General features: G+C 39.4%; 2 protein-coding genes across 5 annotated transcripts in view; one reads left to right on the forward strand and one right to left on the reverse strand.

Annotated features, from left to right (window-relative positions):
• Positions 1 to 444: 444 nt before the first annotated feature.
• On the reverse strand, positions 445 to 17772 carry LOC121524497 (claspin). Its single transcript, XM_041809916.1, has 24 exons — positions 17552 to 17772; positions 14733 to 14847; positions 13832 to 14262; positions 13288 to 13440; positions 13036 to 13101; positions 12862 to 12934; positions 11987 to 12089; positions 11214 to 11800; positions 10922 to 11110; positions 10430 to 10593; positions 10164 to 10342; positions 9858 to 9910; positions 9516 to 9709; positions 8660 to 9197; positions 7061 to 7094; positions 6415 to 6511; positions 6161 to 6303; positions 5892 to 6053; positions 5400 to 5521; positions 4595 to 4725; positions 4246 to 4363; positions 2391 to 2470; positions 1882 to 2043; positions 445 to 1035 (listed from the first exon to the last, which is right to left on the reverse strand). The coding sequence occupies exons 1-24, from the start codon at positions 17669 to 17671 to the stop codon at positions 910 to 912; spliced, it is 4140 nt and encodes a 1379-aa protein (XP_041665850.1). The 5' UTR covers positions 17672 to 17772; the 3' UTR covers positions 445 to 909.
• Positions 17773 to 19934: 2162 nt separating this feature from the next.
• ago4 (argonaute RISC component 4) overlaps positions 19935 to 24700 on the forward strand; it is a 41187-nt gene continuing 36421 nt past the window's right edge. For all 4 annotated transcript variants that reach the window (XM_041809624.1, XM_041809625.1, XM_041809626.1 and 1 more), the window contains exon 1: positions 19935 to 20120. In XM_041809624.1, the coding sequence (XP_041665558.1) occupies positions 20102 to 20120 (19 nt within the window). In that variant the 5' untranslated portion in view covers positions 19935 to 20101. The remainder of the gene's footprint in view (positions 20121 to 24700) is intronic.

Consider the following 24700-nt stretch of genomic DNA (forward strand, 5'->3'; position numbering starts at 1 on the left):
CACATTTCAGGTACTTAATGCTGCCATTTTCAAACTGCCTTTGTCCTCATATGTTATTGCTATTAATGAAAACATGAAGTTTAAATAAACGACAGTAACTGAGGAACTGACATCAAAATTTACACCAGGGAACTCATACCTTTCAGTTTAAAGATCTTTTCAGCATGTTCAGGTCTTAGAAAGTTTGATACAAGACTTACGGAGGAAAACAACAGATTTTCCACTTTAAAAAAACAAAGTACATTTGGTTAAAAAGTTTTGAGTCAAAGATCTTCATCTGTGCTCTATGTACAGCGGCGTCTTTCCTACTGTGAATTCTAATTGCGGACTTTAACATGCACCAGTTTAGCTGACTGGTTAATTATTCGTTTAATGGTTTAATTCCTAGAATAAAGTGATTTATCTTTAAGTAGACACCCAAAATAAAAAGAAAAAAATGCAAAACATCTTAAAATACACTTTTATTTACAATGTAAAACACACACATTTAAACCATCATATAAGAAGTCCCTAGCCATTAAAAATGTTAATCCTATTTACATGATAAAACATTTAAACTGAACCTCCGTCAGTCGATTCTGAGTCAAGCAGACAGTCATTAAACGCCCCTGATGGAGTCAAACATGAACCCACACTGGTGTTTGACACCAGAGGAGGCCTCAGTGATGCTCTTCAGTTTGAAGGCAATGTAAACATGTAAACACATTCAAACATCTGGGTTTGTGTCTCAGAGGATGGACGCGAGGAGAGGACGCTGAACAGACGGCTCGACGCGTACCCGTCATTTTAACTCCTTTATTCCAGGAGTCCGATCTGCTCGCCAAACACTTGTAAAGGAGATCGAATGCTTCCCTTTATCAGCGTGCTTCTACCTGTCGATTATCATTGACTTAGTGTGGTGTTGTGACCTCACTGGCCCAGGAAGCTGAAGATGCTCCTCTGTGGGCCTTTAGTCTGTGCTGCAGGTTTGTTCTCTCTGCAGACCCTCTTTGCTGCTGGACTCACGGTTTCCATCGCCCCCCTTTTCTTCATTGTCTGAGGATCAAACACAGACAGAGTCAAGGCTTTAAGCAGCATTGAAAATCTGCATTAACTGGTGAAATCACTCGTTTTCAATATGTTTTTATGTTTAAAAAAATGTACTTAAGTAGGTAAAAAAAATAAAGGTGAATATTGTGATAAGAGATGTTTGGTCAAATCTGCCAAGCAACAGTTATTTTTGCTTCTGTCCAAAGAGGATTATTGGGCTTTGGCTCCACCTAGTGGTATGAATGTAGAACACAACAAACTCAACAAACCCCAGACACACTCACATGACTGTCACAATAATGAGCCTTCACAATCTTCATCTTACAGAGGGTTTAATTTTAAAATTTGGGTGCTTATTTTAGCATAGCCTGATCTTACTAGAGAGTAACAACCAGACAGGACTGGCTGAATCAAACTGGCTGTTGTAGGATTTTATTATCTATTACTCTGAAACAGACGAAAACAGCTGAACATTTTCTGTAGTCCAGAGCTGGACTACAGCCAAACAAATTTTAAATTAAGCTGTCCACTGTGAATGTAAATACAGTTACTAATTTTCACTCTTAAATTGTTTCTTTACTGGTCTTTGATTTTTAAATCTAGTGGTATCTGATATTTTGAAGGATTCAAATGATTCAGGTACTTCTTTTCACAATGTTATCTAATGAAGGGTCTCTCCATTTGTTTTATCTGTATTACTCTATTCACTGCTACCGTATTCTGCTGTCTTTACTACCAAATTCTTGTGTCTTTTGATTGCTGTTTGTCGATCGTGTACACTACTAGAGCCCCACAAGAACACTGTTAAACTTTAAAGATACTCAAGTAAAGATAGGGGCTCCTTTGACTCACCTGTTTCTGAGGAGCGTCTACTCCGTTGCTGTCCTTCTCAGGAGACAAAGTTTGAAACAGGAAACCTCGGCTGTTTCTGGGAGCCAGAGGATTCCCCCCTGAGATGGAGGCCAGCTTCTGCAGGACGGACTGAGGCTGACTTAGGAGGGAGCCTCTCCTCACCTGGAGAAAAAAGATAAAAATAAAAATGTACAATTAAGTATTAATATTGAATACAAAGTATAGATCATAGGGAATAAAATGTAATCAGTGCAAACGATTTCTGCCTTTTTCAGTAAAGTGCGAGGCAGATAACTGAGCTTTATTCCCCTATTTCCACATGGTTGTTTCTTTGTTTTTTCATAAAGTCACTATTACCCATGTAATGTTGCAATGTTTTCATTAATGAACCAGGCCTTTCCTTGTGTTAAAAACCAGTAATAGTTTAGCAACCAAGATGAGCTTAGAAACAGAGATAACTTTGCACTTAGATACTTAAATTAAAGATGCCTGAAGTAACTGTGCCGTACCTGTAAGGACTGCGACGGTCTCTGGAAAGGGTTTAGAGCTGCTGTCGTCTTCTTCTCTGGTTGTGGCGCCACAAGAGGCTCTGGTTTTAAGAATGTAAAATGGTTAAAGTGTGAGTTAAACCCATCTATTGAGCCAAACCAAACACATTTTAGCTGCTTTTTGTCTTTTTCTGTCGTTCATCACAGCAAGAACTGAAGAAAACAAGGATTTAGTTTCTCTGGTTCTCAATCTGCCGCTTGTTGTCTCAGCAAGGAAACACGTTTTGTTCCAGGGACTTTACAAGCAGCAACAAAATAAACGAATTCTCATGTCAGACGTCCCACTAGCGATGCTCCTAGCAACGATTATCTTCGACCAATCAGCTGTCAGCAGTGTGTTGTCAGATTTTAATATCAGCTCAGCTGGCTTGGAAGTTATCAGGTACAAAGCATGATCCCAAATAGAAAAAAAGAGTTAAGAAAGGTCCAGCTGGTACCAAATGGTGGAAATAAACATAAGTGGAAGTTGCTTTATCAACCAGTTCATGATATATCTAATTTAAGGGTATTTAAAGGGAGAACATTGTCATCTTCCTTTTGGAGTTGCAGCAGATTTTACAGTCAAAAAATTCCTTAATTTCTCGCTGTAAAGCTCCCTTTTTAGATCTGATGAAGCTATAAAGCATCCAGAACAAAATCTCATTCATATTAAATGAAGGCGCTCAGTTTTAGTCATGTTTCTTTTTCCAGGAACAAGAATGATTCATCTGTTGGGAAAGAGATGATCTGAGGCAACTTCTGGCAGGACTCTTCCCTCTGTGTCCGCTCGGTTTGCTTGGACAGACGCCAGAGTTTGGCTCAAACAGAGCATGCGTTTCTGATGTCTCTCTCTCTTATCTTCTATTTGATTTATTTTGTATTTTCATGTCTGGTTTTTGTGATATTTCTTTTCTGCTCTGAATATGATTAAAGTGCTGTTTACGACTATGAAAAGCACTTTGAATTGCTCCATTATGAATAGCGCTGTACTGCCTGGCCTGCTTTTTTAGCCAACTTTCATGGAGAATTTTCAAAATAAAGGTCTGATTTCAACCTCTAAGTGCAACTGAACCCTACTCACACTGAAAGAATTTTATTTCAGTTATTTTAAAACCCCCTGAAGATTAACGGTTCATGTATTTTTATTCATATGATTAGTAAAACATTATTGCTAGTAAATGACTTCTAGCTCTACCACCAACAAAATGATTAAAAACAAATTTAAAACCCCAGACATGGACCAGCCAAGAGTTGACTAGTCTTTTTACTTCTGGGGTTTCTCCACCAAGAAATTCAGAATAAACGGAGAGCATTTTCTTTGCACATCACATGCTTGAAAATACCCCTGTCGGCACTGATCAAACCTGAGGTAATTATGTAAACTCTCAACAAATTGGTCCATGATAAGAGCCACAGTGTACCAGTAAATGTGATAATGCCTTAAGGTTGTGTTCCTCTGTTGTTGGAGGAAGTCTCCTGACCTGACAGGTTAAGCAGATCAAAGATACCTGAGGTGGTGAGACTCTACAATGAGGCTGATCTAAAACATCATTTTAGTTTTCTTAAGTCCTTCCTACTGACATGTCTTTTCACCAGAGTTCAGTCCAAGCTCATCTTTGCTTGTTCAACATTAACCTGCTGGGAATTTACCTGAAAAAGCAGCTGTTTTTACTGCACAGCTTTAAAAGCTATTTTTTCAACAACAGCTTCAATCTCATAAGGCAGCATGTAAACATTTAGATTAGCTTGTCTGTTGATTGTGTTTTCATGTTTTTCCTCACTTACGTTTTTCAACTCATGTGATTCTTCTTTTTGTTTGGCGGGACATAACACTGACCTTTCTTCTGTAGAGTTTTGGCAGTCAGCTTCTTGGCCAGCTTCATAAAGTGACTTTCTTCTCCAATCTTCTCGTCTTCTGCGTCCAAATCTTCTCCTTTCTTGGCTTTTTGTTCAGACTTACAAAAGGCACAGAGAGAGAAATGAAGACAATAACACACCCTCCTGCAGAGTCTGTTTTTCTTTCTTTTTTTGCACGGTTTATGGAGAAAATTGTCACTTGTGTGCTACAATGTGCCAAAAATAGCATTTCTGATATTGCAAAATGTAAAACTGATGTTTTTATTACTGCTTCCCTTTTCTAAACTTATTTCTTACAAGTATGTGATGTAATAAATCCCACCACCTACCTGCTCTCTGAGCCACTGCTCTCTCTCTAATCGCTCTTTCCTCCTCTGGACCTCTGACTGGTCCATGTCTTCATCTTCTTCCTCCTCTTCATTGCCCTCTGCTCCTGTCCGCTCCATGTTGAAACCATCATCTGGACAGAGAAAAGAAAAACACAGAACGGGTTGTGGAAGATTTGGTAAGTTTTTACATTCGTATCAGGAGCTTACAATGAAATGATCCCATTTTAAGATTATGTTTGTTTTGATATACATACTGAGTGTTTCACAGTTTCCTTTTCTGTCTCTTCAATGAGTGATACGAACTTCAACTGCTCTTACAGCAAAATTAAGTGATTATAAATGGAGTAAAATATTTATAAGTTTAGTTTAGATTATTTATTTATCAAGGGACAGTGTGCAATGACAGTGATCATTCATACAAAATAAATGAAAACATGGTTGCACCACATTTAGCGAGTTGCTAATTGCCATCTGTTGTCCCACACAAACATGCATAAAAATCCCCCAAATAAGGGCAAAAACCTGACAAGACCACAGCTATTTGCAGCTATTGGCCAAAGGGCAATCAATAAGTCCTATGATGTACAAATTAGTGAAAAAAGTAGTCCAAAATATTCACAGATGCACTTTAAAGGCTAAGGTGTAACACACTAGATAAATAAAACATAAATAACCTTATTCCAAATAAGACTAAAAAGAATGCCATGAACCCAGGCATGCTCGACAAACATGCTTTCTTTTTAAAAGTACGATTCCTACGTGGTTCAAAATTAAAACTCATTAATCATCAGTGAGTGATATTCACCAATATTTTTCCAGCGGAAGCGGCGAGCTCTTCCAGGGCCATCCGAGTGCAGGTCGCCATCAGCAAGGTAACGCTCTTGATAGATCCTTAAACGCCGCTTGTCATCATCCATGATCTGCTTCCTGAAGAACCAATAAGAAAAAAGAAAATTTACACTGAATTTGAACTTCAGTTCAATAACAAACAAACAAAGGCACTTTCTCAATTATTTCAAAGCTTTTTAAAAGAAACAATGGCTTAAAGAATTGACTAATTTAGAAAAGTTTTGAGGTGGATCATAAGGATAAATCAGAATTTCAAGTTATTACACATTAGGGGTTTCGTTTGATCCTATGTTAGCACAAACAGCAACATCTCTAGTCCAACATCGAACAAAATCAACAGTTAGCTAGATGTTTAAAAAAAACAACCTCACACTGTTAAAAAATAGACATCAGAAGTTATGAGAACAGCCTCCTCCACAGAAGTTTAGTAATTGCTACTGTTACTCACATGTGGATCTTGTTGACTTGGTCCTGCAGCTCTTCATCAGATGGAAGCTCCTCAAGAAGCTCCTCTTCCTCGTATTCGCTCCCTCTGTCATCGTCCTCATCGTCGCTGCCTTGATCACTGCCTGACAGCTCTGCCTCGGACTCCAAATAATCAGCCAAACGCCTGTGAGGAAGGTCAAACAATTATTTAAAACCTTTTAAAAATAACTAACATGACTTCTTGTTCTACTCTGTGAAGAGAAAATAACGTCTGCTGTGATTAACACTTACATTTTCTTCTTTTTCTTGGGCCTGTGAGGCGCAAACACACCCTCCATCTCCTCCTCCTCTACTTCATTGTCCTCCTCTTCACCGGCATCCCCCTCATCATCCTCTCCATCTTCATCCTCCTCACCGTCCTCATCAGCATCCTCCTGGAGTTGCCAAAAGTTTACTCATCAACAGACTCATTAACAAATTTATTTCCACACTGTTCCTATGAAGCAGAGCTTACATGTGTTAGAACTACATGTGATGAGGCATACCTGTTCACTGTGACTCTCTACGTCCGACAGAAGACGAAACTCACAGTCGTCTTCCTCCACGTGCTCTTCTTCCTCTTTCTCCTCTGGCTTCTTTTGACTTCAAAAACAAAGAGAGCACAGTGACAATCTGATATTGTATATGAAAAATCAGATTACATGGATAACTGCTAATGAAATTAAAGCTGTGCAGAGATTTTGAACCTAACACACACGATTTGTGTTGGTTGTGTGATGTAGACAAAAAAAAGTTACATATGGTGCTTTTACAGCTCTGTTACAAAGCTCCACTGTCATAAATCCTTGAATCATACAGATTGATTAAAAAACAGCCTGATATAAGTGTCCCCATATGTTTTGGTGTTTCAAACATGCAGATGAAGTGCTGCACTCCTCTGCTGGATGGGCGATCCTGTTTTCACCTCTGGTTTTACTACTGAAGCCAGCACAAAGGCAGGGGTCTCTTTGAACATCCGCCCTTTACATTTCCACAACATTCACAGTGAAGACGCCACAGAGGCATAAATATCATCCCTTAAAAGGCACTGTGAATCAGCCATTTGTTGTCACTTATCTACCATGTTGTTACGATCGCAATGAGAAAAAAATAAGTGCATAAAAAATTAAAAACTGTAAATTTCTACAGTACCTTTTTTGTGCTGGAGAAGCCGTGGCAGAGGAAACTAAAATTGACAGAGAAGAAGACAGAGGTAAATGGTGAATATCTAGAGAAAAACAACGGAAACAGACATTCAAACATTTTAAAATTTCAGAACTTAAATAAGTAAGGAAGTAGGGCCTTATAGTTCCTCATTATTAATTCAACTAAAACTACTTTATTAATCCCTTTGGGGGAAACTGGTTTGGAGCAGCTTGACCATTAAAAAATGTAGGAAAAACAGTGATATACAGACAGCAGCAGCGGCTAAAAATATAAACCATTACCTAAAATGATTACTGATGCAACTTAGGTCTCCATTTAAATAAACAAAGTGAATAAAACAAGGATCAGTCAAACAAAATGATCTGTGAGGGTGTCTTAATCGTGTCACTCAGAAGGCAAAGGCCATCCTGGGACACCCTCATCCCTCCTCTGCATGCAGAGTTTTGACTTTTTCATCAGAAAGGATGTTTACATGTGCTTACATGTGCATGTGTTTACATTTTTTTTTTAATAAGCTGTAGGTACTGCTGATGTTACACTTGGGCTGTTGGAGTAGTGTATTGAATCTCACTGCCTGTTTATCAAGATATCCATGGGATCTATGTCAAACAGACACGCATTCATGTAATTTTGTAATGTTTTCAGCTTGTGTGGACCTCTGACGCAAACAGAGTTGCCCCTCAAGGAGTAATAAAGACTTTCTGCTTTGATCTAATCAAGAAAAAAGACTAAGAAATGTGAAATCTAAGGAGCTTTAAGTTCTGCTTGCAGAAGGAAAGGTGGTTAAGAACGGGGGTCAGAAAAATATATAAAACATAGGGAAGGATTGACAAGAAAGGTGAAAATTAACTTAAAAGCACATGACCAAAAGAAGCCAGACCCCAGTCAGCCTTACAAAGAATCTGTTGGTTACAAAAGGTGTATTTTTCTGTTTAGAACAGATTTTTTAAATACTGTTCAGACTGTTTCTGTCCTTCACTGAGGGGCTGTGAAACCAGCAGATAAAAGGAAAAACATAAGAGACTTTCAATAAAAGACTGAGAAAACCAACAGGATTACAGGACCTACTGAATCGACTCTTTATCTGTTTGATAATTCTTATTTTTTTACAATTATTTTCTATTTCTGGTTTAAAAAGTACAGCTAAGAATTAAGGTTGCCAACATCTTTGATACTTTGAAACCACTTGGTCATACAATCTGTTATTTTATTTGAAAAAAAAAAAACATCAGTTCAGTCTTACTTTTAAGCCAAAGCTGTCTTAAAAAAAGACAACAGTCTAAATTGCAAATATGTTGTCAAATTATTTGTTCATCTTAGAAAATGTGTAGGATTAAGGATGCAATTGTTGATCATTAAAAATAAGAAATAAAGCAATGTTAGGAGTCTAGGTCTTCTTTTGTTATTGTCTGGTTTAGACTACGCCTAAAAGAGCAGTTCAGAAGTGATTTACTGACCAGCATTGTACTTTCCACCTGTCTGCAGAGCTTATTTTGTCTGATTGTACTCGCTGCTACTTTGAGGTAATAGGTCCTGCACAGCAGGTGGTCTCAGAAAAAAGGAGGACAGCACATACTCCTTTACCTGGACTTGGAAACTTCCCCGAGCACAGCCCCAGCAGCTGCTCCATGGTGTTATCAGACTCTTCCTCATGTCCTCCATCTTTATTCCTCTCTCCTTCCCTCTTCTCCTCTTCTGCCTGTGTCGTTGGAAACGCTCCAGAGCACAGCCCGAGCAGCTCCTCCTCCTGCGTCTCTCCGAGGCCCCCTGCCCGACTCGAGCCACTCTCCGCTGTCCCAAACCCCCCTGAACACAACCCCAGTAGCTCCCCCATGTTTGCATCCATGGCGTTTTCATCCAGGCTGTCCAGGATCAGCTGTCTCTTATGGGAGCGAGGAGCGCCAGGACGGGGACCCACATTTAGGAAACCGTCTGCGTCCAGTAACTGAGAATGTGTGTCGTCCTCCAGGGAGAAACGGCCTTGAGAGTCTCCGCCAAGACCGGGACCGGACGCTGCTCCAACCAAGGGCCCTGAGTCTGCTCCTGGAGAAGGAGGTGCGTACAAGTCCTGGGAGTCCTCAACAGGGAGGCAGAGAGAAGGCTCGGAGAGTTTTCCTGAGCTCTGAGGGAAAAAAATGAATTTAATCATTTTAGTTTGAAAACATTCACAAATACAACTTTAAAAAGCTGGCAACAGTTTGTTAACTGCTTGTTATTGTAAATAACAGTATGTTATGGTTGTGTTAAATGTAATCATCTTATCTTACCTTTAACGTTCAGTAGAGATCAACAGAAGTTTTATGCTACTTGTTATGCTATGCGACTTTCTTTGTAGCTATATCCAGGTACACTGCAAAACCTATTTTCTACTCTGACTTGAATTCTCCTTAATCTTGTCATTTATTACATCTTTTTTAAAGAGTGTTAAATGAGATCTTACTTTAGAGGCAGAGCCCAGGAAGCTTGGCCTAAAGAGGCATGGAGAAGGGGAGCGAAACATGGAGGAGTTAGAAATGCACCGTCCTGCAGAGCGTTGATGATTGATGGGCTGGTAGGAGGTTATCATGGATCCTGCAAGCTCAAAGCTACTGTTGTGGCTGTTGTCCTTCACCAGGGACAGCGAGTCGTCCTCTTCTGCAGAGAGAAAGATGATAGAGCATTATAGAGGAGTATAAATATCCTTTAAAGTCCCATCATGCACCGTTTCCCCTAGATCAAGTGTTTTTCTCAATGACAGCCAACAGTCCTGATAAATTAGACTGAAGTGTTTTACTCTACCTACCCATCTTATTGCTGCTGTCCTGTCCAGAGGGTCCAGACCGTCTTACACCATCACTGGAATGACAAACAGTACATGTAAAGCTTTACTAATATACATCTATTACAAAAACAAAAGAAGCAACAGTTTAAGACAGAAACATGCCAACATGTAGTGGTTGAACAAGAGCTTTCTACTAAATAGGTTAACAATTACTGAGCATGTAAGATTTACTCAAAGTTGACCTGTAATCACCAAGCTGCTGTGTACTCTCTTATAAAGATAAAGTGTAAAAACATTTACAAAACTAAAAACTCTAAATGTTCTTACCCGGTCCGAGAGCAGGAGTTACCCGGGAACAGCATGAGTGTACCATCTGTATTAACTAGGTCAGGAGTTGGAGACGGTCTGATCAGAGCCACAGGAGAAGTGCTCCTGATACTCTGAGCCACACTACCTTCCTCCTCCTCTCCCTCACCATCATCCCCTCCTAGTAAGTCATCCACTCCCTGATAAAAGAGAAGGTCAGAGTTAGTAAGCACAAAGACAGGAAAGGCCATTCGTTCTTATTCATAGGTATAAAAACATCCTCATACTTCTTCTTCCTCAGACTCGTCTGTCATCTCCTCCTCCTCCTCTTCCTCCTCTCCACAGTCTTCGTTGTCCAGACGGTTTAGCTCGGCCTTGCGTGTCCGCTCCTCCCATCTGCGTTGGGCCATGGCGAGCTGCAGGCGCTGCTTCAGACATGAAAGCTTTTCCCCTGTGAAACAGATAAAGTTACTCAGACTGAACAAGTATAAGCACAAGGGCTGTAAGAGATATCCATATGCTTAATTGAGTTAATATGCTTGAGGACGCTGTATAACTTTTAAAAAGAATTGCAAATTTTAATTAGTTACATGCAAAGTACATCTGTTTCTCCCTGAAGGTTATATGCAAATATTTCTTTATCTGTTTAGTTTTTATTTTTTAAAAAAGTTAATAATTTCCTACAGGATAGCACATGGTGGTTTGTTATTTATACAGACACAACTTGTAAGATCGGTAAAAAATGGTTACATTGTGCTACCTTTTTTACTGCTGTATACCTGGTTTGGTGACTACAGGCTCCTCCGCTCCATCTTTAACAGTGACGGCGACCGTCTCAGTGTGCAGCTCCTCTTGACCAGAGGGAGTAGTGTCTTTGCGGACGATGCTGAGCTGCATTGTGCGCTCTCCTTGAGGACGTGCAGGTGCTTGGACATGTCGAAGGTAGCGCACCTTGAGGGCTTCCAGACCTAGGTAGAATAGAAAAATGAATATAAATTCTTGACCTGATAGCGGCCATTTTCACCTGTTTGTTATTTTGTTTAATGAAATCTGAAAAGAATAAGTTCTCACCTGGGTTAGGTGGTGGAGGCTCGAGCTGAACAAAAGCCCCATCATCTGGACACAGTTTAGCAACAGGTGGAGGGTCCAGTCCCAGCTTTTTCAGCAGGGCTAGTTTGTCCTTCTTGGGTTTAGTTTGTGGCAGTACAGATGGCTCTGCTTGGGCTGAATCTGTGCTCATGCTCTGAGCTGCTTCTGGCTCCACTGAAGCCCCAGATTCAGCTTCTTTTTGCTGGATGTCCATCATCGATGCATTCTGACTCTGATCTACAGGTGCATCAGAGGTTTCTTCCTCCTCAGGTCTCACTGATACATCTGTCGTCTCAGACTCCTGCAGGCTCTCAGAGAGGTAAAGCATCGGTCCAGATTCTGGCTCTGGATCAAGGCTCTCTGTACCTTCTCTGGCCTTGCTCGGGCTTTCCTTCTGAGGGGACGAGGTGGCTGCAGGCTGAGGGATGGGCTGGATCTGAGTGGAGGACAGATCCAGAGAGGGAGCAGGGTTCTGCTCTGTGGATGGTAGAGGAGGCTCACTGGGCGGGTCAGCGGGAACTGGAGGAGCGGATGGTGTCTCTAACAACATGGCTGAATACTTTGTAGATCTAAGAGAGGAAATCTCATTAGTTTATATTTATTTAGGAAGACTTTAAGCTTTGGTTATGTTACTGACAGAAATATGAAGCTTATTTAAATACTTTTTGGTAGGTAGTCAGAGCACTAAATATAGAATTTCAATAACTACAGTTGGTAGTTTCTGGCTTTATAGGATATCTGCTGTTTGTCCTTACTTCAACAAAGCCATAGCAGGACCTTCTGGCCTGGCTCTCTTCTTAAAAAACTGGTCGATGGTCTTTGGCTCAGGAATGTGGTAGGGGAGCCCAAGAGTAGACTCTACAAAGAGGAAAGAAAGTGTCAAAGATTAATCTCTCTAAAAAAAGGAGATACCACATAAAAATAAGAGGAACTAGACTCTCAATTCAGATTGTCAAACTTTTCACCTCTATGCATTTTAAAATGATCAATCCTCCTGAAAAGTACAAATACCCTACATGAAACTACATATTTCTACTCATTTGTCAAAGAGAAACTAAACCCCAGAGTCTGACTATGGTGGATCTGCCCTGGAACTTTTAAAAAAAGCATTTTGACAAAGTCAGATCTCAGTCAGAGGCTGTTGAACTAAAGTGCATGTAGTTTACAATTACACAAGCAAACATTGTATCTATCTCTTATACGTTATCTTAAATGCTGGAACAATTGTTTGAAACAACTGAAAAATTCAGATATGATTATATTTACAGGGGTGTCTCCTTTTCCCCAAAGTGCAGCAGGTTGGCAGAGACCGGCTGTCTTACAAAGAAGTGTGACTACTGGTCTCAAATAAAGACTGGATGTGTGGTAGATTGAAAATAAATGAAAGCCACTGTGATTAACAGAAGTTATACAGTACATATGGTTATAAATCACATCTGTTTTGTTATAAAAAGGAGAATGGTTTTGAAATGTTCATAGTAATTAAAGGGAGACTGGATTCACAATAAAGCACACTTTCAAATTATGATTCCGGCCTGCATCAACTGAAGGGAAGTTGGGAAGTTTAAACCAGAAAAGCAAGACCACATCGACACAGAAGATAAAAGAAAAGCATTTCTTGTGAACTGACCTCTGACCAGCCTCTGAGACTCGCTGTGGAGCTGCTTCATCGCATCTTTGCTGGCGCGTGCAGCTTTCCTCTCCTGAATACAAAACACATGTCGAGAATAAAGCCAGTTCTTTCACTCTGGGCGTCATCTTTTGTATTATTTATGATAAATTCAAGGATTTTGCCGCAACATACCGCACGCTGGGGCTTCTCTAGTGTTTCCTCGTCTTCTTCCTCCTCCTCCTCATCCAGAAGAGGATCCTGTGGTGATTATTAGCACTGATTACACAAAAACCTTTCATGCCTTTGCATCAATCAATGTCCACTATTGTGCAACTCATTCACTAAATGTACTTTACTGTGTACATGACTCTTCTGCATAGGTATGAAAAAGAAAGAGATGAAATTATAGCCAGAACATTTTGACTAATTACAGTGCTTTCATACCTTGTGCTTTTTCATCTTTTGCTTCACAGATGCTCTGATGGCCTCCAAAGACTCTTCTTCCTCCTCTGATTCATCATTTAGTCCAGTGTCAAACAGGTCTGTGTCGCCCAGCGGGCATCCGCTGTCATTTAAAGCTCGAGGGAGGGGTGTGTCCTGAGGAAGAGGGTGCATAATTAGCTTTTTTTTGGTATATTATCATCCGTGTCAAGAATTCCTAACTTTGAGACGATATTTACACCTTGAATCAAGAAATGTAGTAGTTTCCAACCCTGACACATAGAAGTCTGCAGCATAATTCACTTAAAGATCATTCCTGATGACTGCAAACATGTATAATGATCTAAATATTGTAATAGTATTTAAGGATATATTCAGCAGTATGCGTTTTCCTAACCTTTTCTACATGGTCATTTTTCCACTCAAACATTCAGAAACAAGACTACTAGAGTAGAAATGTTGATATACTACATGAAAAGCACCATATAAAGATCTGAGCAGCATAAGGGGAAAGTATTACTAAAAAAAATCACCAAACTATTCTAACCTCTTCTAACTCAGAGAGTCTGTTTTTCTTCTTCAGTTTTTCCACGGCTTTGCTTCGCTTCTCCTTTTTCTCCCGATGCCGCTGACTCTTCTCTCTTTTCTTCTTTTCTTTGGACGATTTCACTTCCTTCCCCACTTCCTCCTGTTGCTCCTCCATTTTGCCACACTTGTCTTGCTCAGGCTCACTGTCCTCGCTGTCAACCGGAGCGCGGCTGATTCTCTTGGTCTTCTGCGAACCTCTGTCTTTCTTCTCGTCCTTCCCCTCTGCCTCTCCGGTCTCCATCTCGTCTCCGCTCGAAGCCGATAAAGCCAGAGCTTCGGTCATGTTCACGCTGTTCTCTGTCGGAGCCTCCTCTTCCTCACTGTCGCTGTCTCTGATGGCGTTACGATGAGGCTTTCTGTGAACTGTGATGTCTTCATCGTCATCAGAATCTGAAAAACAAAATAGTTAACCAGCACTGGCACAGTACAATTTTTAAATAAAACTATTAAGACTGCAGCATATCAGGAAGTAGTTTATAATCCTCAGGGGAAAAGTATAAACTAGAAACAAAACAGTTTTTTTATCTTATCTTCTATTGTTGGTTGTTTACAATGATTCTTTAAAACATTTATCCTAAAGTAAAATAATAATCTTACATCTGTAGGAGTCAAACTCTTATTGAGCCCTACTATTGTGCAACATCTACACAAAGAAACAATACTGAGATTGTACAAGTAGATTTATCTATAGGTTCCAAATACTCATTTACTTTTTGTGGTTATGTCTAACTTCATTGCTTGATATACATTAAATACTGTAACTCTGTGCACAAGTATACAAGTGTGAACAACGTACTTCCAACAGTTATTTACATTTAGCGTTTAGCCTACCTTAGGCATGACTATCATCCATTGTTTACCTTTTAGGTCTTCTTTGTTAGATGCCTCTGTGACTACCTCCTCCTCTGGAGAGCCCACCCCGCTGTCTGAGTCGCTCTCTGCTGTTGTTTGGGCCACAGCTGGGAGCCCCTCAGCCTGAGAGAGAAAACAGAATTAAACTCTCATAAAGTCATATGGAGGCTTTGCCGTCTCTGTGTTTGGGTGTTATTGTATCAGCGTTACCCACAATGCAGTACAACTGTAATGTGAGGAATACTGGAGTTGTCATTAGGGCTTAACGATCTGGGAAAATAATCTACGTTTTTTACCCTCAACATTGTGACTGCAATCTAATATGCAATTATTTTTTAAGTTATTCATCTTACCTATATTTCAAAAACCACAGCCAATAAATCATTCTATGTAACACCCAACACAATATTAGCTAGATTAACAATTTTGAAAATATATCTAATTGTGATTATTCGATTTATAGTGCAAATTCAAAATGAATTGTATTAAAGGGAGTGATCGTTTTACGCTTCTCTCATTTTGGTTAAGAAAAACAAAGTAAAACTTTAGTACACTATTCTTAAAAACGACACTGAATGACTGCCTAGTGTAAGGCCTTGCTTCCCAGCCTGGGTCCGGGACCCCCTTAGGGGGACATAGGAGAGTTCAGGGGGGCACAAGGCCCTGTCTGCTCTGAGGCTCTAAAAGTCAGATTTGCACACATTATCTGAAATCATGATATCACACTTAAATAATTCATACAATGGTATTTGGCCAAGAAGATTTGAGTTTAGGACTATTTCTTTTGGATCTAAAGAAAAGGTTTGAAACTGACACTAACTTTGACCACAATATATCACTTTTTTTTTTTTCAGACTGGTCCTGGGGGGGGGGGCTAATTTTCCTTGATACAAGTAGGGTGGCTCTAAGGAAAAAAAAGGTTGGGAACCACTAATGTAGGGCATGCTGTCTTAGGTGAAAATAGAAGAAAATTTAAACTGGAATTTTGGCACACATTTCAGGTTAAAGAAACATTTCACAACCGACAACTTCAAAATTGAAGCAGGCCATACTGCAATTTGATCAAACCCTAGTTGTCACAATACCAGGTTATTTAAATCAAATACAATGCCAGTAATAAACATACAATATTGAGAAGGACTGGGTAAATAAAAAAAATATCCCCAATTCAGATTAGTTTTTGTTTTTTTAATTAAGAAATCCATTTATATAATCCAGAGACCGATCTTTATATATAGCCCGGCCCTGCAGGCCCTGCTCAACCAGTCTTAAACTGCCGTCACTCATGCAGCTTGAAACTTGACCTGCACCCACCTCTAAAAGCCTTTGGACTCAGACTTGAGGTTTGACTCTTATGCCCAGTCATTTTATTTTGGATATCTAATGCATGTTATCAATAATAGCTTGATATGCATACGCAAGATGCGTCACGTGGATGTAATACATAATGTCAATATCACTAGTGTGGGGTCATTTTTTATGCAAACCTTGATATTCTTGATCATGTGTCTGGTTGGATTGTCCTCTGTACTATTTCCAGTGTTTGTTCTCTGAGAATCTCTTGGATGTTGAAGCAAAATATGTTTGTGGCTAAAATATCTCTACATTGATATTGAATCAGATCAAATCAAATCGGGACCATATAGATCGGAATCTAACCAATTCAGGCATTCGACAGCAATACCCAGCCCTAATATCAATACTTGTTTCAGTACTAATACAACAAAGTAAAAGTCCTAGGCTCCTAGTGCAGGACAATTTCTTATTCTTATCTTCCAAAACTGCAAGAAAACCCTGTGACGAGTCAAAATTGCATAAACAATTGTATAAAATTTTGGATTGTAATAAAGCCAATGTATTAGTGCAATTTAGAAAAAAGGAGTTTAAGTTTTTCACATTTTAAAAACATATGGCCTGGTCTAAATGCTTTACATGTTAAAGGTAAGTGTTCAAGGTTAACATTTTATGTTTTATAACAATAACTGGAGGCATGGCGTTTCTCAGTAACACAAGATGATATATGCAGTAGTTGTTAGTCAGAGTTGGTAGTCACTTTTAGGATTTATAATTGCATTGATTATAATGTCAGCACACAGGCTCATTTTAAACCATATATCCGTGCAATTCAGAAGTAAGTCACCTTTCTATCTGAAATTGTATGTCAGAAGTCCCACTGTGGTGGTAAGGGTTATTTATTGTAATACGGGCGCTTACATATTAATATATATACCGTACCAGGCACTTCATTTCATTCAACTGTAGGTGGATTACCTTTCCAACTTTTTACAGAAGTTTTTGTGGATACTTAGATTATAACTTTTGAAGTAAAAGACAATGCTATTGCAATGTTAACAATAACCATTAAGTTTATTTTGCACGTTTACAAAGCAAATGGTTGTTAAATTGCATCAATGGCGCCTTGCATTAAACCAAACAATGAGCAAAGCCGGAGCTAGCGTCTTTGCTTCCTTTCAACTTTAGCAGCTTACATACATGAAACATACATGACAGACACACTTCTTAGGAACAAGTAGAAGGCATATAAGAGTAATCGCTTGGCTAATTCATTTTAAAAGTATTTTAAGAGTGGTCAAAGTAAAACGCGTGCAATCGACGAGGCCAGGCCTTGACCAGTACCATTATCCCATCTGGTTATACATTACCCAGCGGGTTAGCTCTCTGGCTAAAGCTAACATTACATGCAGCCTTAAAATCATTGTATCTAAAATATTTTGGGCCGTGCTAATCTGTTAAAATAACGTATTGTAAACAAAGACATGTATGCAAGTCTACTGTGTTCATGTAAAGTGTTAAACCAATTCCTCACCTGTTGTTGAGGAAGGACGAGGCTCATCTTTGTCCGCCGAAGTTGTCGCTTTTTATCAAAATAAACCAACGGAGTCAACGCTTTGTCGAATCTCTGTGGCCACAGCAGACGTCCAAACATAAATGTCTGCGCGACAAAGACTATTTTCGTTGTTTATAGCGCATTTAGAGAGACTTTAGCCGGGCTGCTCCTCTTCCTCCCGCCTGTTCCCCACACACCGAATAGAAATTTTGATCTTTCGCGCGCCGTGACAGCTGGCCCGCAGTTTTTCGTCACCGGGGTGTCAATCGACTCTTTCTGGCTTTCCCATTGGTCCCTTAGAAGGTTTGTATCCGCCTACTGTGACGACACAGCTTGTTGGGAACTGATTTTAAATACCGGGAATTTTCGGGCGGGCGGGGTTGAGGATTGTTGTGGACAGGGGTTAATTTATAGCTTTATTTATTGTAAGAAAGAAAGAAAGAAAAAAAGAAAATGCTTTCAGTGAACCTTCTTCTAAGGTAATAACAGTTTACTAAAACTAAATGACTAACACTAAAATGTAAAAGTAATTTTAGTTAACTTAAACTAAAATAAAAGGCTTTGCAAAAAAGAGGGGGAAAAAAACACCCAGGTAAAACGTATAAAATGGTCTGATTTGAATAAAGAAGCCTTGAAACTAAGGGAGTTTTAGGTCTTGAGGTGTACTCAACAATTAAATTTGAGATAATGAAATTAAAAGCAAAGATAAGCCTACATGAACATATTTTTAAAAACTGTATGTTGTAGGTTTTTGTTTTCTGATCCTTTGGGGTCTTGTTGTTGACAAATACCCCATATCAAAGAAAACAAACTTAAACTTACAGTAAAATGAATGAAAACTAAACTGAAACAAAACATTTTGGAAAAATAAAAACAAAACTGAACGAACAAACCAGTAGTGAAAGCTGCATCTACAAAGATTATGTGAAAGCCTTTGTGGCTCAAATACAACTTCCCAGTCTGAAATTCATTTTTGATTTAAAATGTGTCATCCTAGCAGGGTATGTATGCTTTACTGGCCTAGCCTCACTGATAAGTGGTCCATAATAAATTCCTTAATACAAGACTGTTGTCGTACAAAATTAGTGGCAATGTTTTGCTGTTGATGACATTCTCCAGATATACAGTGATTCAAACAACTCTGTCAAAATTACTATTATTATTACATAATAAAGACAATAACAAAAAAATACAAGAAGAATTTTCCTAGAAGTACCACTGGCAGAGCCAGGGGTTGGCTTACAGGGCTTAAGCCCTTTCTATAAAGCCCCCAATCATATCTTTCAGGTTATTCATAAAATTTGAACTGTGGCTAACCCCAGACAATCTCTACCTCAGTGAACACCAACATATGAATAGATATGTTATAAATAAATGTTAATTTACTTTTGAAGCCGCAGGGACAAAATCAAGCCCTATTTCATTTCTAAAAACTCGTATAAATTAAATATAAAACATAATGAGACAAAACTCAACAAAATATTGTAGAATTAGACAACCTGAGTCTTAGTCGACAGAAATATATCTGTTACTGGAACCACACACTCTTGTTGTTTTTTGTTTTTTTAGATTAGCAATGCCAATCAGTACTTTCACATTACGTTCCTAAACAATTTTATGTCATGAAGATTAGACAATTGCTTTTTTATGAAGCAAGATCAACATCTTGTGTTGGGATCTCAAAATAATGAAGACAGTTTAAGGACCTTGTGATATTAGAAAATAATGTCGACCCTATAAGACCTTTTTTAGTTGGAGCAATTGTTTTTGCTTAAATATACAGTACAGATTACTTGTTATTTTCATTTTTTGTGTATGACATTGCTAGAAAATAGTGTGTATAACTGAGATAAAATTAACAGGGGAGCATACACCAGGGCCCTCTAAGTATGGGGCTTTAAGTCCTGTTTGGTTTTCTTTTCTGGCTGACTGATTCACTGGCTAATTACACTGGGTGGATTGCAGCAGATTAATCTGATAAAGCGATGAAGAGATGGATAATTTTCCTCAACTATCATTGAGTCAGTACTGAAAATGCAGTATAGCTATATTTTTGTAGTGTAATGGATTATGGTGAATCCTCTGATATGTTTTTTGTACTTAGAAATACTTCTTACCCCCTTTATTTGTCCAAATCATTCATCCTTCTTTATTTCCAGTGGCACCCCATGATATCTTTTCAATCGTATATTAAGTGTCTATTCATTAGTATCTATACTGCATGCTCCATACTCTCCCCTTTCTCCCGCTGACTACGACCATTAAAGTTTGATCTACGAGGATAGGAAATTACGCATGCGCACAGCGGTGCACACAGCTTCTAACTGGCGCATGCGCACTTACAAATCCCCAGAACCAGCAGCAGCGGCGGTAGTTCAGGTCAGTCAGTCCAGTCAGCAGTCATCCTCGCGTCTATCTATATTCCCTTTTCTTAAATTAGCCACTTTAAGCTTCGCGATACCGCCCCCAATTTCAGCGTCGGTACGGAGCCGCCAGGCCGGGACAGAGACGGAGAGAGAGGCCTCGGCCATGGAAGCGCTCGGACCCGGTGAGTACATTTTAAGAAAATAGCGAAACGAGCGAGGAGCGCTGAGCGCGAGCCGTGTGTGGGGCGCGTGTGCGCAAATGCGTCGCTTCACTGGGGGCCGCGGCTGCAGCGAGGCCTCGACGCGCTGACGGGAAAACAAACCGAGGCCCAGCCCGTGTGTCTATGAATTTATGATAATGTATCTTTATGAAATTATTAACATCAGAGGGGGGGCCACGTTTCATGTCTGTATGAGGGGTGTTTGTGTTTTTTAACCGTTTGTTCAGTAGTGTCTGTGCGGTTTTATTTACGTGAAGCTCGTCGTGTCGGGGCTGGCATTGTGTGTGAGTGGGGATTTAACTAGGACCTTCCTTCCTCCTTCCTTCCGCGTCGTGGTGTGTTTACGTTGATGTTTGTTCACGATGTGTTTTCTTTCTCCTTTGACCACAATACTACGACCTTTTTTACAACATTTAGCCACGCGATACTGTCGAAATTTGACAAAATATCGCACCTGTGTGTTTCATCTGTTTTCTGCTAAACCGCGTAAATGTGTACCATCGCCATCGGGAACAGTGCGTCTCTTCGGGGCTGCCCTCGTCCACAAGATGACAACGACGAGTGGAAAACATAATAAATGCCAATAAACACATGTTACTGGCGCCAAATAAGCAAGCGTGCGTATTTTCGTGCCTCGTAATGTGCAGGTTTGATGCGACTCTGAGAGCACAGCAGAGCTGGATGGCGCTTTTATCGATCACATCTGCAGGCCAGCTCCATATTATTCATCTCCTATATGATAACAAAGGCACTTATTTGCAGCCGTTCAGCGATCTAATGAAAAAGCACGCGGTAAAACATCAACCATACACCCAGCGATGCTATGCACCTATATTATCAAGCCATGGGAAAAAGTCTGTTTACATCCGTTTCCCCCATAACAACTATTAATTTTGATCGTCAAATGCGCCCTTTAATGCACGAGGATTGAATGCAGCTGGAAGAGAAAATCGTTGCCCTCATGCTCTAGACTTAAGGTGGTGGCATTAGGGAATACATGGATGCATTATTTAAGGAGGGAATACGCTCAGCAGCACTGAATGAATGTTAAACAGATGCATGGTGCTGTGTGAGGGTCTAGGGGAATGTTTGCAGAGCATCCACAGGTGTGTTTGGGCCTTCATTATCACACTTAATCAGCCTGAAAGCCATCAAGTTCGTACCAATGATAACAGTGGCTGATGCTTTCTAAAGGGAGGTCTAATATGAGATTATTGTTTGTGTTTGCTTTGCAGCCAGTCATAAGTATGATGTATGTAAATGGTTAAATAGGCGGTCTGCTAGTGTGTCCATTGTCTCTATCTCTGTACTACTGACATAATGTCTAGCCAATTCAATAAGTGTATTTTAAAAAATGATAGAATTTGAGTCTCTTTTGCTTCAGCCCCTCTATAGATGGAGGTCACTGCGTCTAGAAAAGGATATTAGATGTTGAAAAGGTGATTAAACTGACTCCTTCACACAGGCAAAATCCTAAGAAAAACCTGAGTGCATGATTTGCTGTTCACATTTCATGTAGTTCAAAGGACTAATATTTCATCACCTTTTGGCTTCATCAGAGTCAACCATTTTGAATCTAAACTGGTCCTTTGCCCTGGATAAACAGTCTAAAGTAACTTGTGTACTCAATTTTTTTCTTTGAATATTTGTTCTGTAAAAAAGTCCTGTTTCAGCTTTTAAAAGTGGTGTTTTAGGTTTTATTTGTGAGCAGCAAAGTGTTGCAACAATGTCACTGTATTGCTTTCTAAAGCTGATAGACAAACTGCCAATAATAGATCTGGATTGCGTGTGATATCCCCCTGGAGAACATGGTGTTCAGAAAGCTTTTGCCAGCCTTTTCTGGTTCAGCTGTAAGTTATTTCTTCATCAATGTGCACATTTTTTGGTCTTTACTTTAGTGTGATTGGAATTTTCTCCCTGGGGTTGTAGGACTGTGGTGTCTTTACACGCATAAAGTTTAATTTAATCCATGCTTCCTGTCGTTTTCTAATGGTGGGAGACGCAATGGTGAAAATCAGCCTGAACAAATGCACAGATTATCACAGGAAAGGCAGAGTTTTCTTCAATTCTCTTTTAAATTGAAAAAAGTCAGTTGACAGTGTTTTTTTTAATACAGCTGCAAACAATATTTTTTCAGTGGTGATCTGCTGATTAATCTCTTGAAGTTTTGGTCTGTAGGAATAGGGAAAATGCCAGTGTGTCAAGAAGTCCAGTTTTATGTCTATAAAATGATGCTCAAAGATGAGCCAAGATCCATAAAATCCTAGTAATCAGATACTTTTGTGGCTTAAAAGTGACTTGAATAAATGCAAACATTTTACAGATAATTTGATATTTGACAATCTGATTGATCCGTGTTTTAAGCATAGCAAAATATGTTTGAACCTCAACTTTGCGATTATCCTGAGAGAAGGAGGAAGAAACACAAAAGCATGAAATAAAGTAAATGAGAGAGCTGCATGTCCTGGTAAAATTTGAGAGTATTTTATAATGACCTCACCATAAAGATTGAGCATCTGCCTAATTTCAGCAAAAAAAAATCACTGCCAGTTGTGCATACATTTACTGGCTCTTTTATTGCCTATAATTAAGACTATGGGGTGAAATTAATATGAATATATAAAATGCAAAGCATTGCATCTTAGCTGACAAATTAAAAGAGGAAATGGGCAACTCTGAAGGCTCTCTGCACTCAGTGGAAGATGTTTCTTTCTTTTCAGTAGCTCTGCCTTTTTCACAGTAGTCCAGTGTAGTTTACCTTAATCCAGGTGATTTGCAGGTGTGGGCGTCTGCGCGCTCCCCACTCAGTGCTGCTTGTCTCTGACTCATCACCGGGCCAAGCCTTCATCCTCATGCTTAGCTTAAGCCCAGCTGTCTCTGCCTGTGGTTACCAGGGACACGCATGGCATTAGTCACCTACAGTACATGAGTAGCAGCACACTCACTCTCTCTGAGCGGGAGCATGCTGTACACATACTCTTATGGTTTAAGCTTTAGATAAACAGAGAGTAAATTCAGCGTAGTAGTAGCACACTCAGGTGACGTTATTTGCTTTGTTGTGTTGCTCAATGAACGTGCGAGCCATCCGTGCAGAAAAGACTCAGGCTGCACAGGAGTTTCTTCAGTGCGTCTGTCATTCTCTGCGCCAGGAAAAGCTAATTTCACTTCCCCTGTGACTCAAAGTCAACGCAGCTCTTTGTCACAAGGAGAAAAAGCATAAAATTGCAGAGGAATGCTTGCTTGACAGGTTGTTTAAATCAAAGCCTAAATAAACGCTACGTTTGACAAGTCTGGAGGGTCTATTTCACGCAGTTTATAGCTTTAATTGAAATGTTTTATTAATGAGTTTTCTGTCACACAAAAAAGGATTCTTTGGCTGTTCTGTTAGTGAACTCTGTGTTCCTCAATAATGTATGACAGCTCTTAAACGGGATGGAAAATGCACAAAACCAGCACAATTTTTTCAATCAGGCTGGATGTATTAACATAAAACGAGCTTAAGTGAGGCTGTCTTGTTGAATGACACATTCTTGTTTTTATTCACAACTGGCATTTATGGTTAAAGCTCCTGAAAGGAATTTTTACCCTGTAGTGAAACTGAACTTAATACTGAAGATGTATTAAAGCAAACTAGACCTCCAGAGAAAAAGAGATTATTTTATAGAGCTATTTTATCTGCCTGCTACCCCTGTCTCAGCGTAGTTGTTGGTAAAGGTGGGTAACGGGACGTTGCAGATAGAGCTTTAAAAGATTCCACATTAAAGACGAGTTACAGGTTAGACATTTAAATAAAGCAGGATGAGTTGCTTTTTTCATAAAATACTTCAAACCTAAGGAAGGTGAGGTTAACAAAAATGTAACTTAATATACCGTTAACCCATCAACAAAGATGTTAACTTCAGTAATAGTTAATCCGGTACCAAAGTCCCAACGCCTTCAGATTATCAGTGTTTTCTCCTCTTTATCACAATTAATTACAACATTGTCGTATATCAGTGCCATTCATTAGACATTGCATGAATTTAGCCATTTCAAGATCCAACCAGCAAGTCAGCCGCAGTGTAAACACCTGTCAGACCACTGACCACAATTTGAAGTAAGGGTGCACAATATTTGATTTTTTCCAAAATGCCCATTCTTAAAATTTCATATTAGCCAGAACCAATATCCATACTGATATTTAAATGTAGTTCAGACCTGAAGTGTAAGTCCATATAGCCCACAATTTAAAGTTTAAGGATGAACAAATAAACAAATGTCAGTTCTTAAAACACTCTTTAAAGTGTAAAAGAATTATGATGAATAAAGCCGACATAGGTCTGTTGGTCCAGCCTAAACCTCCACCAGCCATATTTGTTCATATGGCCAATATTTACAGCTGATAAAGGAAGATTTATATAGGAAAAATACCCGTTGTAAAAATTTTCATAACTGCCAATATGATTGCATGCTGATAATATTATGCATTCAGAATTTTAAGTCATTTAACTAACAGTTTGAAGCTTTACTGTACTCTCCTGACTAACATTAGTAGATTTATG

Source organism: Cheilinus undulatus, linkage group 16, assembly GCF_018320785.1.
Source record: "Cheilinus undulatus linkage group 16, ASM1832078v1, whole genome shotgun sequence".
NCBI classification, from domain to species: domain Eukaryota; kingdom Metazoa; phylum Chordata; class Actinopteri; order Labriformes; family Labridae; genus Cheilinus; species Cheilinus undulatus.